Source organism: Sceloporus undulatus, chromosome 1 (assembly GCF_019175285.1).
Source record: "Sceloporus undulatus isolate JIND9_A2432 ecotype Alabama chromosome 1, SceUnd_v1.1, whole genome shotgun sequence".
Taxonomy (NCBI): domain Eukaryota; kingdom Metazoa; phylum Chordata; class Lepidosauria; order Squamata; family Phrynosomatidae; genus Sceloporus; species Sceloporus undulatus.
Window position 1 is genome coordinate 320440584 of NC_056522.1, and position 17736 is coordinate 320458319.

General features: G+C 38.4%; 1 protein-coding gene across 1 annotated transcript in view; it reads right to left on the reverse strand.

Annotated features, from left to right (window-relative positions):
- The window catches only part of CHP1 (calcineurin like EF-hand protein 1), a 28099-nt gene that overhangs the window by 5797 nt on the left and 4566 nt on the right, over window positions 1-17736 (reverse strand). The window contains exons 2-4 of the mRNA XM_042468590.1: window positions 11097-11169; window positions 1598-1678; window positions 1009-1136 (exon numbers count right to left, since the gene is read on the reverse strand). Of these exons, the coding sequence (XP_042324524.1) occupies window positions 1009-1136; window positions 1598-1678; window positions 11097-11169 (282 nt within the window). The remainder of the gene's footprint in view (window positions 1-1008; window positions 1137-1597; window positions 1679-11096; window positions 11170-17736) is intronic.

Below are 17736 nucleotides of genomic sequence, written 5' to 3' on the forward strand. Positions count from 1 at the left end.
GGCAGCACAGGCCTTTCTCCTGGCAGCGGTGGCGGCGCCGTGGAGAGGAGGAGGTTGAGCCCCTGGGGCCTCTTCGGCCCCTCTCCGTCGCCGGCACCTGCACCTTGATCGGGGGCTGAGTGGGGATGGAGGCAGAGGCCTCTAGCCCACCACCCGACCCTTGCACAGAGGGTGCTGGCAGCGGCGGCAGTGGGAGTGGGGGCCGAAGAGGGCTCTGGCGCTGGTACTCTGCTCTGCCGTCGCCGCCACAGAAGGGCCGGGTGGCAGGCTGGAGGCTTCTTGGCCTCCACAAACCCCCACCGGCCTTCCCCCCCGCTGAGTGGTGGCGGCAGGCAGCGCGGCAGCGACACGGCACGGCGACGAAAGGTAAGTAAGGAGGGAGGAGGGAAGGAAGAGTTAGGGGAGGAGAGGGGAGGGAGGGAAGTTGTCCCGAATGGCGGCGCGTGCCATTGGGGACAACGGGACTTGAGCATACACGGATTTTGGTATACGCGGGGGGGGTCCGGCTATCCCCCGCGTATACCAAGGATGCACTGTAGATTTAGTGTATATTTGGCCCTTATTTACATGTAAGGAGTAATGATATTGATGTTGGTGGAGACTGTGGAAGCATCAGAAAGCAGGTAATATAACCTGAACAAATGCATAACTCAAAGGTAGAATGCTCATTCAAGGTTCAAATGCTATGAAATATTCATCTTGCAGGCATTTTACCTTTTAGAGATCCATTCCAAGTTATCAAGTAATGAATAAATAAAGTTATCAAGTAATAAATGTTATAAAAGCATGAGCACTAAAATAAATATGAAAACTGGGAGATCTGCTTGAAGAAATGGCATAAAGAAAATTTCACATTTTCAGAAACCATTCTACTTTTATTTTTATCAGACGCAAATTAGATTTAGAGAAAGATGGGCAGATTTCAATATGCAAGACTAGTAGACAGAAATGGATACAAAGTAATACAATTATTCTGGGTAGATAGATATGTAGTTAAAATTGTCTTACAGTGCAACTTGTTGCTCCGACTATTAAGTGGTTCAGGTCCATTCTGGTCTTTGCTTTTCTCGTTATCTTCAATGGGCCGAAAGTGAGCCAAAGTCCTCATGAATCCACGAAAGTTCACCTGGTCTTCTCTGCAAATGGAATGCGTGTGCAGAGACAAAGAGAAAGAAAGAGAATGATCTCATTGGAATTTCTATCATACTAAAATGGAGCAGAGCAATTAGAAAAAAATCTAAATTCATTAATGCTTTAGGGGGCTAATACTTGAAGATTCTAACTAGAGATTTCATTAGCAGAGCAAATGAATATGTGCTGCTTTGAGTAGGTTGCCTAGACACAAACTGCAGCAAACCGAAGACCTAAGCCACTGACTGACTGCTCTTCTTTTACCACAAATATATTTTTTCATTCCCTCTGCTTGAAAGATTAAAAAAGGAATTTCATTTACTAACTAATTAATATTTTATTGGCAGTCCTGAGATATGGCTTTCACATTAAAAATGCTGTTTGAGAACTTATGTCTTAGATGTATCCAAAAAGCACTACAATCAACACAGTCTAGTTAAGAAAGTAAATGCATTATGGAACTTACCCTTCTGGAAAGAATGCATTGATAATCCGGTCCCCTAGTGGGTTGATGGCAAGTTCTGGAATGCGTTGGAAATCTTCACGGCTACAATGCCAAAAACAAATTCATATCCATTTTTAGCCAAAGTAAAATTTCTGATCAATTTGTTAACCTTTTGTACAAGGCTGATTACTAGTTATGGTTCTGCCACCACATGATAGCTATGAATTACTTTTAAAAGTAATTTAGGAAAGTTAAGTTTACAGCATTAATAATTAAAAATCAATATTCACTCATCATATAATAGCCTTTTATCTGCCATCATTGCAATTGTACAGTGGTTTATAAAATACAGTATAGTATTTAATCTAGAATCTGACAACTTTCCTATACAGTAATTCTAATATTCTCTTCATCAATTTCTAAATAACCAATTACCATTACTCACAGGTATACTTAAATCACTTTTATACATATGCAGCTTCTACCAGGGTAGCAAGACATGGGGGTTTATAAGAACTCGCAGCTTTCAAAGAAATGGCCATTATGAATTTATGTTTCATAATTTTGTGTCACAGCACATCTGTCACCCTTCCCCTTCTGTCCCGAAGACGCAGCCCCAAGCTTCTCTTTCCACTGTCAACCCAAATACAACAAAAAAGAGGGGTGGGGGGAATCCTGTAAATTAGCTTTATGTTTGAGATTGCAGTGGGGAAAGTACACCCATTCAAGGATCTTTTTATTGACCTAGACACCTCTCAAGGATCCTTTTTGTAATCAAAAAATGAGTGAGATGCTCTTTTAAAATAGGTTTTGTGTAATGTTTAATAAAAATGTAATTTTTAACATAAAAATACACTTTTGAGAACCAGAAGTAGATTTCTGGACACTTGGGGTTTAAAAAAAATATCGGGAAGGGTTGATAGTTTATGTAGCCCACACAGGGTCCTGGGATACAAAGGTGTCCCATTTCTGCCTTAATAAATAGCTTTTGGGCTACACTCAACAGGTCTGTGCCCCAATCACTAGGTTGCCTGATTTTGAAATTGGTTGAATGTATGTCTATGAAGAAAATTCACATCACCGCTAAACTGCTGTATCAGTGATCCATTCCAGACTTCTTGGTTTTGCAGAGCTTCTCCCCTCCCCCATAACTCCTTTCACTAGGACATTTTGGAGAAATCCAACTGCCACTCCACCACATCTGAGAGCATAGTCACTATACATGGAGAATACCACAGTGTCAACCAATGTCCACCCTCACTTTCAGTGTTAGGTATAACAATCCTAAAGGAGAGCTGCAACCCCATTTCTGATATCAAAATCTCATTTATTTCTCATCTCTTAGTGGAAATCAGGGGAGCTGTCAACTTAAAATCCCATTTATTCTCTCTCACGCAAAACTATTTGATATCACCTTAACAATGGAAGTTAAATGCCAGCCACACACACATATATTATGGAATGTATTCAGACTTGGACTTCGATTGCTGCTTTGGTGAATATGTTTCTCCCCTAGAACAACTCTGGGAAGCAAACAAGAATGCCTGTCTATATATCCTTACTGTCTGATCTTGGCACATAGAGCATAGTGAAATCAGTCACCTTAAATTTAACCCCAAAACAGAAAGGAAACATGACTCTAACAACCTGCCTCCTTCTAGCTTACAGTGTATGTGTATGTACCTTCAAGTCATCTGTCAATTTATAGCAACTGTACAAATTTCATATGGTTTTCTTCAGCCAGGCGTATTCAGAGGTGATTTTGCCAGTTCCTTCCTTTGAATACTGTATAGCCTATAGCACCTGTTATTCATTAGTACAGAGGACCCTTGTTATACGCTGGGGTTTGGTTCCAAGATCCCCCGTGTATAACAAAATCCGTGTATGCTCAAGTCCCATTAAATATAATGACATAGCAAAATGGTGTCCCTTATAAAAAATGAAAAATCAAGGTAAATGTATACTTTTTTGGGACATTTTCAAACCGTGTATGCTTGAATCCGTGTATAAAAAATCTGTGTATACGAAGGGCCGACTGTAGTCTCCCAACAAAGTACTATACTAACCAGGGCTGACTGTGCTTAGCTTCCAAGATCAGACAGGATCTGGTCTCTTTAGAATATTTAGAGTACTGCTATCTAAGCAGTACTGTACTGCATCTGGTGGTCACTCCTGGGCTCTGGAACTTCCTGTAAAGGATATCTAGTGGCTACTTCCATGCAAGAGTTCTTCTGGTAGGCAAAGCCCTTTTTATTTTGACAGGCTTTTGGCAACAAGCTAATTGCTAATGAAAGGCAATTTTATTAGGGTATTTTAAATTATGTTTTGAATGTAACATTGCTTTAATATTTAAGTGTGTGTTGCATTTCAGTGTGGTCCCCCCCCCCGCCCAATTTTACTGTAAGCCACCCCAAGTCCCCTTTTGAGGGGAAAGGCAGGATATATAGTCAATAAATAATGAATAAAAGAACTTAAATTTGTACTTGTTGAGTATATCAGACCTAACCAAATTTTAAACTGTTTATTTATTTACTTCTCTATGCCTCCAACTGTTACAGTGACTAAGGATGGCATCTCTCCTCTGGATGCCTGCCTTGAGTCGGTAATAGGCTGGGTGAAGGAAAGCAAACTCAAGCTGAATCCAGAGAAAACTGAGGTACTCGCGATAGGTACCCCAAGTCGAGGGAAGGAGATTTGTCAACCACTCCTGGACGGGGCTGCACTTCCCCTAAAGGATGAAGTACACAGTTTGGGGGTACTCCTGGACTCGTCGCGACAATTGTCATCTCAAGTGGATGCGATAGCCAGGAGTGCTTCGTATGAACTTCAGTTGATACGCCAGCTGCGTCCCTACCTGGACCAAAAAGACCTTGAAGCAGTGATACATGCACTGGTAATCTCATCTTGATTTCTGTAATGCGCTCTATATGGGGCTACCCTTGTACCAAGCTCGGAAGCTTCAGTTGGTGCAAAATGCAGTAGCCAGATTGGTCATTGCTTCGTCCAGATTTGACCACATAACACCTGTTTTAAAATCTCTTCACTGGCTGCTGATTAGCTTTCGGGTGCAATACAAGGTGTTGGTTATTACCTTTAAAGCCCTATATGGCTTGGGCTCGAGTTACTTGCGGGAACGCCTCTCCTACACAATCTGCCCCGCACTATCAGAATAACTGGGAAGAATGTGTTAGAACACCAATCAGCCAGACTTATATCAACCTTCCAGAGAGCCTTTACAGCAGCTGCTCCGAAATTGTGGAATGGTCTTCTGGAAGAGATCCATCTTATTACCTCCTTGGAGGTATTTAAGAAGGCACTTAAGACAGACCTCTTCCGGCAAGCTTACACACCTGACCTTATGTAAAAAATAACTCCTGACCATTGCATAACTTTATTGCATTGCCACTTGATGATGAGTTAGTTTTTAAGATTGTTATTAATTTTATTGATGTGTTTTAATATGCATTTTAAGAACTGCTGTATGTATTTTAACAGACTGTAATTTCTCCTCGATCCATCTGGGAGAGGCGTGATAACATAAATAAGCTATTATTATTATTATTTTCACTACTTGGCCAGAACGGTTTTGTGCAGCCATGCATGACACGACATTCATAACATCTTTGTTTCTATATTTTCCTCAAGTCACCTGGTAAAGATTCCTCAAGCCATGAACAACCATTGATTCTCTCCAAATTGTCTAGAGTTTATTACTGTACACCATGCAAGTAGGACAGTTCTACTTCAAACACCATAATTACAAACTGAATTAAAAGTAACATATTATGTGGAAACAGGACACTAGAGCACCCCCATTTTATGAATACTAATGCTATGTATGATGAGTGATAAAACCTTGCTAAGTAGTGATAGTGACAACTACTAAAGGAAGAAATGCTAGAAAACAGAAGAGATACAAAACACGTTTTGATCCCTATGATAGGAAGAATATGATTTAAGGCACAATTCCAATCTGATGAGGCTTTGAGAATAAAAATCAAGGTGTACCTTTATTAATTTTACCACTATTTTGTGACTAGTCTACAGTAAGTTATCTAGGGAGGGAAGACAGTGCCTCTATTTGAATATTTATGGGAAGAGATCTATTATAAGAGTAAGGTTTGGATAAGTCTGGAAAGAGGGAGAGTAGTTCAACATGCATGGCTGGGGGTTGGACTGGATGGTCCTTGTGGTCTCTTTCAACACTATGATTCTATGATCTTACACCTCTGTACCTTTTACTGGCCATTCTTAGCAATAGCAAGTAAATTTCTTCAAGCAAAAATGTTCCTGTTTATTTTACCAGCCTGTCTTCTGGCCTCCTGGTCTTATTTCTGACTATCAGTTTACTTCAAAACAAAATTTCTGTCATCCGTCATTTAATAATTGATGAAAAGGCTGACCTAGTTTGCATCACAGAAACCTGGGTAGAAAACCTGGAAGAAATTAATCTCTCACAGCTACACTTGTTCGGGTGTTTACTACTGCATTTGCTGTATAGTCAAAGGGTGGGGAAAAAAGTTGCTTTCATCTCCAGGACTTTCATCTGGGAAATACCGATTTGAAATGCCTACCACTTTGGTTCGTCATTTGGGAAAAGTTGGGAATTCTGCTGGTGTTACATTTTTCTGCCTGAGCTAATGAAACAGATCTTGATGTGGAAGACTGTGAGAATGATCATCTTGGTAGACCTCAGACCATGATGGAAACACTTCATATGTGGCAGCTTCATGGCCATATTTGTCTCCCATCATATCATCAGTATAAGACATGAATCACAAAAAACACTTTTCTCTCATGTAAAATCAAAGGGTTTCACAGCCGGCATCCATAGTTTTTTGTGGGTTTTTTTGGACTATAAGGCCATGTTCTAGAGGAGTTTATTCCTGATGTTTCACCGGCAGCTGTGGTTGGCATCTTCAGAGAATGCTGGCATGGAAGAGAATGAAATATATATACCTTTCTCTCATCTGAGCAGGAGACTGAAAGTGAGCAATATGATCGGTTATTTTAGGGGTTACTCTGATGATAATACTTCTGGTAAAAGGGCACTGGATCCATAAGTTACCTGAATTACTGTGCAGCTACATAAACTCAGTCAGAAATTACATTCAAAAACAAAAAAGAAACAGTCCGAATTCACTGTACAGTGTCTGAAGTCTCTTCTAGGCTTTTAGGGTAATCTTAGCTTTTAGTGGCTGCTTTTAAAACAAAGGTAAAGTGGTTCTGATCTAAGATGAAATTTAAAGCCAGGTCAACTATAGCAACCCAGACTAGAAGGAACACCAAAAAGTCTATTAACTTTTATTCTGCCTTTTAAAAAGTCTTTACTAAAAAGCGTTTAAATCAGTTGGGGAATTAGGGCACAATTTGTATCATAACTTAAATGTTGGGGAGGGATGGTTACAGCAGATATGGGTCTACTTTAAAGCCAGCTTTTTTGCTGGCTCCAAATAACTGTTAACATGTGGATAACCATAGGATCGTATAGTCCTTTTCCACATTTCATTTAAGAACAGTTAGGTGTGGTATAGTGACTTGAGTGTTGTACGATGACTCTGGAGACGAGGGTTCAATTACTCCTTGGTCATGAAACCTCAGGGTGACCTTGGGCAAGTCACATGTTCTCAGCCTCAGTGAAGGCAATGGCAAATCTCCTCTGAACAAATTTTGCCAAGAAAATCCCACCTCTGGTTTGTCTTAGTGTTGCCATAAGTCGGAAATGATTTGAAGGCACACAATCGCAGATTCTCTATCTTTCCTAACTCCATCAGAAGCTCTGTACTCAGAGATGAGAGGACATTGTTAGAATTAAGAAACAGGAATGCAAAAGGGGAAAGTAGAAGGAAAAACTCATGTATATGCAGACAAGAACAGAGAGAGAAAGAAGACAACCAACAATCTTTGGCTGTGGCAAAGGCAGGAACTGAAAAACTAAAGGGAAAGGCAGGAAAGTTTGTTAGAAAGTTCTGGTAAAGATCACATGACTCCTGCCTCTGGACTGGAAGCAGGAGGGGTTAATCCACATTTTTATAAAAGGTTCCTCTGCACCAATTTGAGACTAACCTTTTACCTAAGATAATTTCCCCAGTTTACACAAACTTTCAGCTGGTATTTGCGCAGCAGGGGAAAATGCTAATTTCCAGGGAGAGGTTAAATAATAAAAATAGCAACAGCAAAAGAGTCATCCATGCCCCCTTCTTCAGGTAGCCAAATTCCTCTTTGGTTCATGGTTCCAACCAACAGGGAAGATCTGCAAATATAGCTTATTCTACATGGCATGGATGACAAATTAACAGCACTTCTAAGAATAATTACATTATCATTCTGTTGTTATGAAAGCTTATTATGCCAATTTCTTTCTCTCGGTCTCAAAGGTACACAAGACCCCCTTGTATTCCGTCCCTATTTGTTACGTTTCTGCTGCTGAGATTTAAATGCAGACATTCACGTTTAAATTTATGTTTATGGCTAGAGTTTAGATTAAAAATTAACTAAACGTAACTACACCTTCAAAATTCTTTGCTGCCATTCTTACCAGCATTTAAACATTCCATTTTGCTCATGGAAGGACATTATCCACTAAAAATGCTAACTGGAAAATCTGCACAAGCCATAAAAGTAAATGAACACCAAAAAACACTGTGCGTTGCTATATGTACTTAGCTCTTACCTTAGCAAAACCTATTTCACCTGGCTTAGGCTGGAACTTACAGGAAATTGTTACTTCTCTTTTCTTCACATCATAGCAAAACTATCTAATAAACTCTATGTCGTCCTGAAAAATGCTTGCACATTTTTAAATTCATTAATTCTGAACTGAGATTGATACATCTGATAATCAACAGAACTTAAGTGTTGGGGGAATGGCTACAGCAGATATGAGTCTACTTTAGGGCTTCATCTGCACAGTAGAAATAATCCAGTTTGACACCACTTCAACTGTCATGGGTTAATGCTATGGAATTTTGGAACTGTAGCTTTGTGAAACATTTAGCCTTCTCTGTGACAGACGTCTGGAGCCAAAACAAATTACAGTTGATGTGAAGACATTATGACAAAATTTCAAGCATTCATTTATGGTCTGAAAAGTTTGATAATTCATGAGGTAATGATAAACCCCTTTGAATAAATCTTGCCAAGAAAACCCTGTGATAGGTTATCTTAGGATCACTGTAAGTCATAAATTATTTGAAGGCACAAACTAAAAAGTGTGAATTAGGGTTCCCTGAAATTAACTGGCCTGAAATTCTCCAACATTTTAAATATAACATTACATATACCTTGCTCATATACCATACTTTCCATCATCTCTCCCATATATATATATATATATATTATAGTACTATGATTAAAGAGGAAAGCGATTTTAAAAAGCCATTATAAGGTAATGCATGTTATCCTGCCTCTCTCCAGTTTTTTTACATTAATGAACATAATACTGTTATATGCACTGCAATCATAAGAGGCTTTTACTTTTTTAAGAGTTAGTTTCTGGATTTTGTTGTTTTTCCATCTTACACAGAAAACTATGTGGCACCTAAGGTTATACTGACTTTCAAATGCTCTACAAAGTGTAATCCTCTCACTCAAGCTCAATGAGAAAATAACTCTAGTTACATGAATATACTGTGTTGGATTGAAAGGCAGATTTGTCAGCGTGCTGATGTATAGATTAGTAAATGCCTCTGTATTAGATCTTCATAAATCACAATTTTGCTTTGACATTGTTATCACATTGTTCCGAATGAAGAGATTCCACAATTGCTTTGTAGCAGGCTCCTTCCTGTGCCTAATCTCCCTGTCTAGAGGCAGTAAAGGAGCCTGCTTTTGGGATCTTTTCCGTGATTCAAGATGATGACAAGTAATTACATTTTTAGTCTTTTCAGCCACTCTTGAGAGGGGCCCAGGAACTTGAGAAACAGTAGTTTGACTAGGAAAATTGTTGGCTAAAGTAAGGAAGCAGAACTCACCAGTCTAAACACTAGCTCAATCTTAGTGATTTTGCAATTCCATAATTAATATGAATTAATTCTTTAGCTTCTCCCATGTAAACTGATTTGAGTGAGTTAACAGAGGAGACAACTCAGGAACAATATATACAGTATATGAAAACTTTAACAGAGTAGTGACATTAATCTTTTGTAACAAGAATAGAGTCCTGTAATTCTCAAAAGACTAGACCAGAAATATGTTTGCAATTCATGCTAACATAATAGTCCATTATGCTAGTGTAGTGTATTTACACAGGGGGAGAAGATAGTGATGGCCTTCAAAGGTTGCTACTGGGTCTCAATAGCCTATTTCCAAATGTGTTGCTGCCAAAAGAGGGGGGATCAACAAAGCTAAAGACAGCCTTGGAGAAGTGAGTTAGAAAAATTTCCTGTCCCATGACACAAGCAGTTTTCTAAGTCTCTGCTCCCAAAGCACCTTCACTCCAAGGAAACCTCCCCCCCAAAGCCAGGCCTTTGGAAACGGAGTGCTCAGAGTTAGCACACACCTCTTTTAATGGGCCCTGCAAACCTGATCATCTCTCTCTCACTGTTGCAGTACCCACAGCGTCTCCCAACACATTACTACTGATGCTGTCTTTCTGGCAGCAGAAAAGAAATCTGGTCTATCAGATAAATTGATGATAAAGTGGGATCTAGTCCACAAAACACATAACATAAGAGAATTGTTTGGCTTCTGAAAGATATACCATAGGAATATCTTTCAGAAGCCAAACAATTCTCTTATGTTATGTATTTATTAGAAGTTGTGAATATTTAAATACAAAAGCTGAGAGTTGGTGCTAGACAGGAGAAGAGATGTTTATGGGAGTTTTGGAGCTGACAAATTTTGGATTTGGAAAGGAATGTACCACCATAACCCTGTTTCTCTCCTTTCAATTATTATTATTATTGTTGTTGTTGTTGTTTCTATTCTATTCCGCTTTTTTCTCACAAAATCAAAGTGGATTACAACAAAGCCATTAGCTACAAAGTATACTCCCCACCAAAAGTTCGATAATGTATGAGATAATGGTAAACCCCTTTGATTAATAGGTTAGTCTTAGGTCATTATAAATCAGAAGTTATTTGAAGGTACATAATTAGAAAGTGAATTAGAGTTGCCTGAAATTAACTGGCCTGAAATTCTCCAACATTTTTAATATAGCATTACATATACCCTGCTCATATACCATACTTTCCATCATCTCTCTGTAACATTGTTCAGTTTCACATTAACTTATCACTCATGTCAGCCACTTCTATTTATTAGATTCTGAGGTTACAGACCCTGAATCTGTTTTCGATACAAATACGCAAATGCTATCTTATGTGACTTCTGTGCAAAATAAATTCCCTGGCCCTTTCTCCTTGCTACAAGCCCAAGTACATCAAAAACCCTTTTTGGGGGACTGAGCGCAAAGGACTCTGTGGAAGCACCTGAGATGCATGGTTGCATTGGGAGCTGAACTCAGGAGTAACTGGACAGAGGCAGTACATGTATGTGTAAGTCAACACAAAATACTTACCTAAGAGTGCCGTTCTCTCCTTTGTCCAAGCTTGTAAACCGACTGTACAGCCGAGTAATCTGACTGTGAGAAACTGGAGAAAAGAATGCCAGTTTAAATTGAGAAGCAACATTGACAACAATTAAGCCATTCCACAGAAAACAAAGTTAAGGGTCATCTCACCACAATTCAGATCACCACAAATCTTAATAGATGTAGCATAAAAAGATCACTCCCCTACAAGGAAAACTTTTCACTATCCATACAAATGGTTAATGATCCCATAGCTAATTATTGTACCAGCATATCTAAGATACTTATTGGAAAAGCCTGAAAGAGGTACATGAGTTTTTGGTAAGACAAAAAAATTAATATCTACAATATGGCCCAACCAGAATAAATTAAGTTTACTTCAACTTTAGGGTCTTTTTCTTTATTTTACATTGAAAAGTAGAGGCTTTTATAGTTTAGACCAATTTTTGCTGCAACCTGAGACAGTAACTCTTAAACATTTCAGTAAAAACATTGTTGGTGGGATCTTTGTTTATTTTTGAAGTTTATCTCTATCATTTGCCAAGGCATTGATTTTAGGATAAGTTTAGATTAACGGAAATACCTGAAACAGTTTCAAAAATCAGTTAAATTATTCAATTTCTCATTCAGCATCAAAGATTGAAACTGCCACAACGTCAGCAAATAAATTGGTTGAACAATTATGTCTGCCTGCCATTAGTCCTGCTGTGTGCCTTCAAGTCATTTCTGACATATGGCGACTCTAAAGTAAACCTATCATGTGGTTTTCCTGGCAAGATTATGTACAAAGGGGCTTTGCCTTCCTCTGAGACTGAGACATTGTGACTTGCCTAAGGGTTACTATGGCCAAGCAAGGATTTGAACCTCAGTCACAGGCCAATGTTCAAACCACTACATCACATTGGCTCTTCATTTATAGTAACATCTGCCATTAATGGGTCTCTTTTAATTATTACTCCCAGAGGTTCCACTGCAAATGCAAAAGGCAGTGGTGAAAGAGAAGAGCCTTGTTTTTGTTCTTTTGGTAATCATTATACAATGGACCCTTGTTATACGCTGGGGTTTGGTTCCAAGATCCCCCATGTATAACAAAATCTATGTATGCTTAAGTCCCATTACATATAATGACACAGCTAAATGGTGTCCCTTTTAAAAAAATGGAAAATCAAGGTTTGATATTTGAAATTTATATATTTTTTAACCATTTCAAACGGTGTATGCTTGAATCCGTGTATAAAAAATCCATGTATAAGAAGGACCGACTATAGGACTAAAGTCTAAACTACAGAAATAATTGCTCTGTTATTATTATGCTAAGAGTTCCAAAATACAGCTGGCCCTCCTCTGTTTTCAGGGGGATCCGTTCCCCCCCCCCCCCCCCCGGTGAAAACAGGGGCTTGTGCCTATTCAAGCCCCATAGGGTTGAATGGGGCGCGCCCTCATGCATGCAGCCTGGGTGCACACGCAATTGAAAATAGCGGAGGCTGCCCTTCCGCGGATATTCAAGGTTGTAGATTTCAGATCCGGGAGTTAGGAAGGGCGACTGTACACTGTTTCATAAACCTTATGGTGGAATGTCTATTCAAGATTTTCAAAGGCCTTGGAACTTTCCAATGAAGCTACAGCCATTCTATTAGACTACAATGATTACTGTGGTACACAGTATTAAAATATTTCCTCATTCAGTCAGGAATCTTTCCATAAAAGTATAAAACCATTAGTCTTTTTTATAATGTATGACTCACCTAGATCACTAAGTCTAGATACTAAAATACTTTTTAAAAGTTTAAATCTGACTAATGAACACCATGGGTTCACATGAATCAATTTCTTAAGAATCTTAGTTTATCTGATTTAAGAATCATTATTATTCTAACCAACTGCCATGTTGCCAGTTTAGTTCTACCTGTTACAACCAAGTAAAAGATACAGGACTACAGGAATAAATGAGTCTTCATTTTAATAAACCAATTCAATGTGCATAATTATATTTTAATGTACTAACCGAAGTTTGTGTTACTTGTGGTTATGTAGTCTGCAGAGTTTTAAAAGTGCATATCCAAAATGGCAATTTTGTAACCTACAAGTCATTAGTAGTGTCTTTAATTACTTTTGGTTGTATGTCTTAGTATCTGCTAATTGGAAGTTGAGAGTAAAATGAGATCTTCTATCTTCTAAACCAGTCCTTATTCCTGGAGTCACATCCTGACATGAGATATCCAGTGAGGATCAATTTTTAAGGAGATAATTCTTAATTGTTTCAGTATAAAACAGAAAGTGGTGGATCTTTGACCTTAACTGATTTATTTTAGCATGAATTTCAGTCCACTTCTTCAGATGTGCTGAGTATAAAATAAATGTGATGGTATTTAATGAACTGCTTTGTTGCAGAAGTGGTATCAGAGCATAATAAAATTAGTGATGCAAATTGTGATTCTGGTCATAAGAATTGTGTACAATGATACAGGGCTGTTCACAACCTGAGATGTGAAAATTATAAAATTCTGTTTACTCAAAAGTCAGGTTCCTTTAAGTAGGGATATTTCCTGAGAATTCTTTTGTTATAATCTAACTGTGATGAAAACTCATACATTAGTATATACAGTGGGCCAAGAAACCACTGGATCTGTTCATACCTTGAACTGATTGGAAACAGAATATATCTCAATTCAGCTGTTTTCCTTTCAAATCTTTCATTGAACCCCCCACACCCCACAGAACAGCTAATCGCAGGTCAGACTAAACATCCAAAAAGGGTGACGTTCTCTATTTTGGTGGTATCACCAATTTCTAATTCAGATTTGAGGCCATTTATCTGCTTGTGCAGGAACTGTCAAGAGTAGACCACCACCACTCCCTTTCTGTCGTGTCTTTTTAGATTGTAAGCCTGAGGGCAGGGAACTGTCCAATTAAAAAGATTGTATGTACAGCACTGTGTAAATTTACAGCGCTTTATAAATAAAGGTTAATAATAATAATAATAATAATAATAATAATAGAGGGTCACTGCTGACAGAGGATGATACGAGGGAGTGCTGGAAAGTTCTCAGCCCAACCCACCTCCTAAAATCTGAACAGAATTTGTCAGTGTAGCTTGAAAGAGTATTATTTTGTATTGTAAACTGCCAATTTGCAGGATTGTAGCTAATTTCTTATTTTTTTCAGAAATTTTTATCACAACCTGATAAAACCAGGATAAAAAGTGAAATTTCAAGTACTGAACTCTGGGCTATCATGAAGTTCCTGGTCCTGTAGAAGAAAACTCCCAAGGAAATCAGTGTATTAGTGGCAAGCGCCTGTCATACTCAACATGGTGGACAATGATAGAAGCACATTATTTTAACAATGAAGGATTATTTCACAGCCACAGTGCATGGAATGCACATGGTTTTGCAAACTTATGTTCCAAATGTAGGCAACCTTTTTCTAAAATGATTCATTCTGCTGTAATTGTCAGAAAGGTACAGGCATAATTTGCACTAATCTCTACCATTTCAGAGTGTATTCAGCCAGGTTCCCAATTCTCATCTCCTAGTCTATTTCTTAAATGTTCAGGGATTTAGTCATTCACTGAATGTCCGCATAACATGTAATTAATACTCTTCAGGAAATGCCTTCTACTTGTTGGCAGCACATAGATTATTTTAGTTCATTTTAAAAACATTCACATTTTGGACTAAAACACTAGTAAATGGGAATAAGATGTCCTTATCAGGCATGACTTGAAAGCAACAATCAAATTACAACTGTTACTATAGGCTGGTTATCCTTTAATCAGAATTCCAAAACCTAAACTTGTCCAGCTAGGTGGCTGAGAAGTAATACTTTCTGATGGTTCAGTAAACACAAACCTTGTTTCATGTACAACATTATTAAAATATTATGTCTAAATCCACCATACAGTCAGGCTACAGGTATAAGGTGCATAAAACAATCTAATTTCATATTTAGACATGGATCCCATCTTCAAGATATCTCATTATGTATATTCAAATATACTGAAATAAAAAAACCTCAAAATCCAATTCACCTCCAGCACCTAGCATTTCAGATAAGGGAGACTCAATCCCATTATTATTATAGTTTATTTCTATAGCGCTGTACATACAGATAATCAATAAATAAAAATATAAAACCTGCCAATGGTGAACAATCTACAAAATACATATAAACAGTAGGTTGTCATATAAAATAGAATTAGTTAAAAACAGGCAACAATGAAAACATCAACATCATTATCTAATCAAACATCAGATAAATAAGTTTTACCACTGAGCTATGAACTCTGAATCTGTAGAAAGATATACTGTATTAGCATCTTTGATCCCTTTCCTACTGATCCCTAACATGCAGTTTGCTTTTTTCACAGTAGCCACATCTTTCTCCAAGGTCTTCACTAAGGGCCCGAACAAACAGGCCAAAATAAAGCTGCTACGGGTCACTTTGGAAGTGTGCTGTTTAAATGATGCATGTGTCCTAAGAGGCCAGAAGCTGTACCAAAGCCATGCTCCAGCCCTAAAAACTGGAGCGCAGCTTTGGTGCAGCTTCTGACCTCTTAAGATGCCTGTGTCATTTAAACAACATATCTCCAAAGTGACCCAATGCAGCTTTATTTTGGCCTATCTGTTTGGGCCCTAAGTTATCCACCATGTCCTTAATATCTGTTTCCTTATCAGTCACCATCAAACAAGACATGTTAGAAGGAAGGATTTGTTGGCCCAACATGCATCACTTTAAACATTTTTATACCAAGCTGCATTTGCCACTTTGCTTCCCGTTTACTCAATACATCCTTTAGAAGTTTTCCACAATCCTTTTATTTTAATTAACCTTATACTGTAATCTGGTGCTGTCCAGAAACTTGGTTGTCCCATTACTCACCTTTCATCTCAGTACAGATATTTGGAGGAACCTACTTTTTTCTTTCTGTCATGATAACTAGGCATTTATTCCATCCGCCTGCCCCATGCTTCCAGATCTTTATTTGATTACCAGTTTAAAAAAATGACCCTTCCTCTTATCTCATGACAGTTTATTTTACTCTAGATTCCCTGGTAAGGAGTTCAGAATAATTGAATCATAGAATAATCCAGTTGGAAGGGGCCTCACAGGCCATTGAATCCAACCCCCTACTCTGTGCAGAATATCCAGCTAAAGCATCCCCAGCAGGTAGCTGCTTGAAAGACCAAATACACAAAGGCTGATATCAGTAAACCTCCTATCTGCACTGACATACTATCCCTATGGTAACTACAGTAGTTGCTTACACACACAAAGTAATTCCAGGAAACCATTAAGTATATTTTTAGCTTCTTTCACTGCAGTTAAGCAACTGGAAAAAGTTGAAAGCAGTCAGCAAGAACCCTTTAGTTCAGAGGTTACCACCTCCTTCACAAAGAACTGCAAGCTGTTAATTTGGAAAGCATGCTGCCTTGCCTTACCTTTGGTATTTTTTAAAGTTTCCTATTGTTTCAGGTGAAGCAGTCCCATGATACAAACAAGAACATTTAAATGGCTGAATGTTATTTCCAATATAGTGGACAATATGCTGAGTAGTGCAAACAGAAGGGTGCTATTCTGTTACTGTACCCATCATTTGCTCATGAGCTTCCATAAGCATCTGACCTGACACACCAGGAACAGTGATCTAATACAGTATGATCCTTCCAGTTGTACTCAGAGCAGTAACTTTTTTCAAAAACAGAACTAGGGCAAGACAAAAATCACTGGGCATTTGGAGTCAGTCTTTGATAATCCAGCATCATATCTCATTGTTACTGTAGGCACCATTTGCTTACTTAATCATTCATATTAAGGTTCTAATTCAGCCATGGAGCCATCATGCAGTCTAACAGTTCTTCACTGATATACAGGAATTGCTATCATCTTATTGGGTTGCTCAACCTTATCACAAGATGAAAGTTGCTAAATAACATTCAGAATGCAGTAAATAAATAAAAAACACTACAAAGTTTAGCCTTAACTATATAAGGCAGCAACACAACTATACACTGCTTTATTAGCTTGTACATCAAACCACTTCAAGTTATGCCAAAGAGGCATTGGTCTAAATCCTGCTCTTACTCCTGACTACAATCAATGGGATTTACCTACAGTTTGAGTCACTGTTCATCAACTGATTTAATGGGTCTACTGTACTTGGGACTAGCCAGCAGAATGCCAGCCGCTGTATTATTTATTTACAAATAATGTCCCATCTGTCTGCTTACATAGCAAACCCCTATCGTAAAATGACAGGTCCCTATCTGAAGATATTTACAATCATAATTGTACATAGTAGAAAGTAAGAAGGGGGAAAATAAACATGGAAAGAATATGTAATCATTTCTTTGGCATACACTTTTCTGTGAGCAAGCATACGATTTTGTAGATTTGTGTCTTTAAGTTGACCTTCATAGGATTGTACTGTTAGGCTTTGGGACAGTATGGAATACATAATACAGGAGCCCTGGTGGTACAGTGGTTAAATGCCTGTACTGCAGCCACTCGCTGTTGTGAGTTCAATACCAGCCAAGGGTGCAAGCTAGACTCAGGCTTGCATCCTTCTAAGGTCACTAGATTGAGTACCCAGTTTGTTGTGGGTAATTAGCTTACACATTGCAAACCA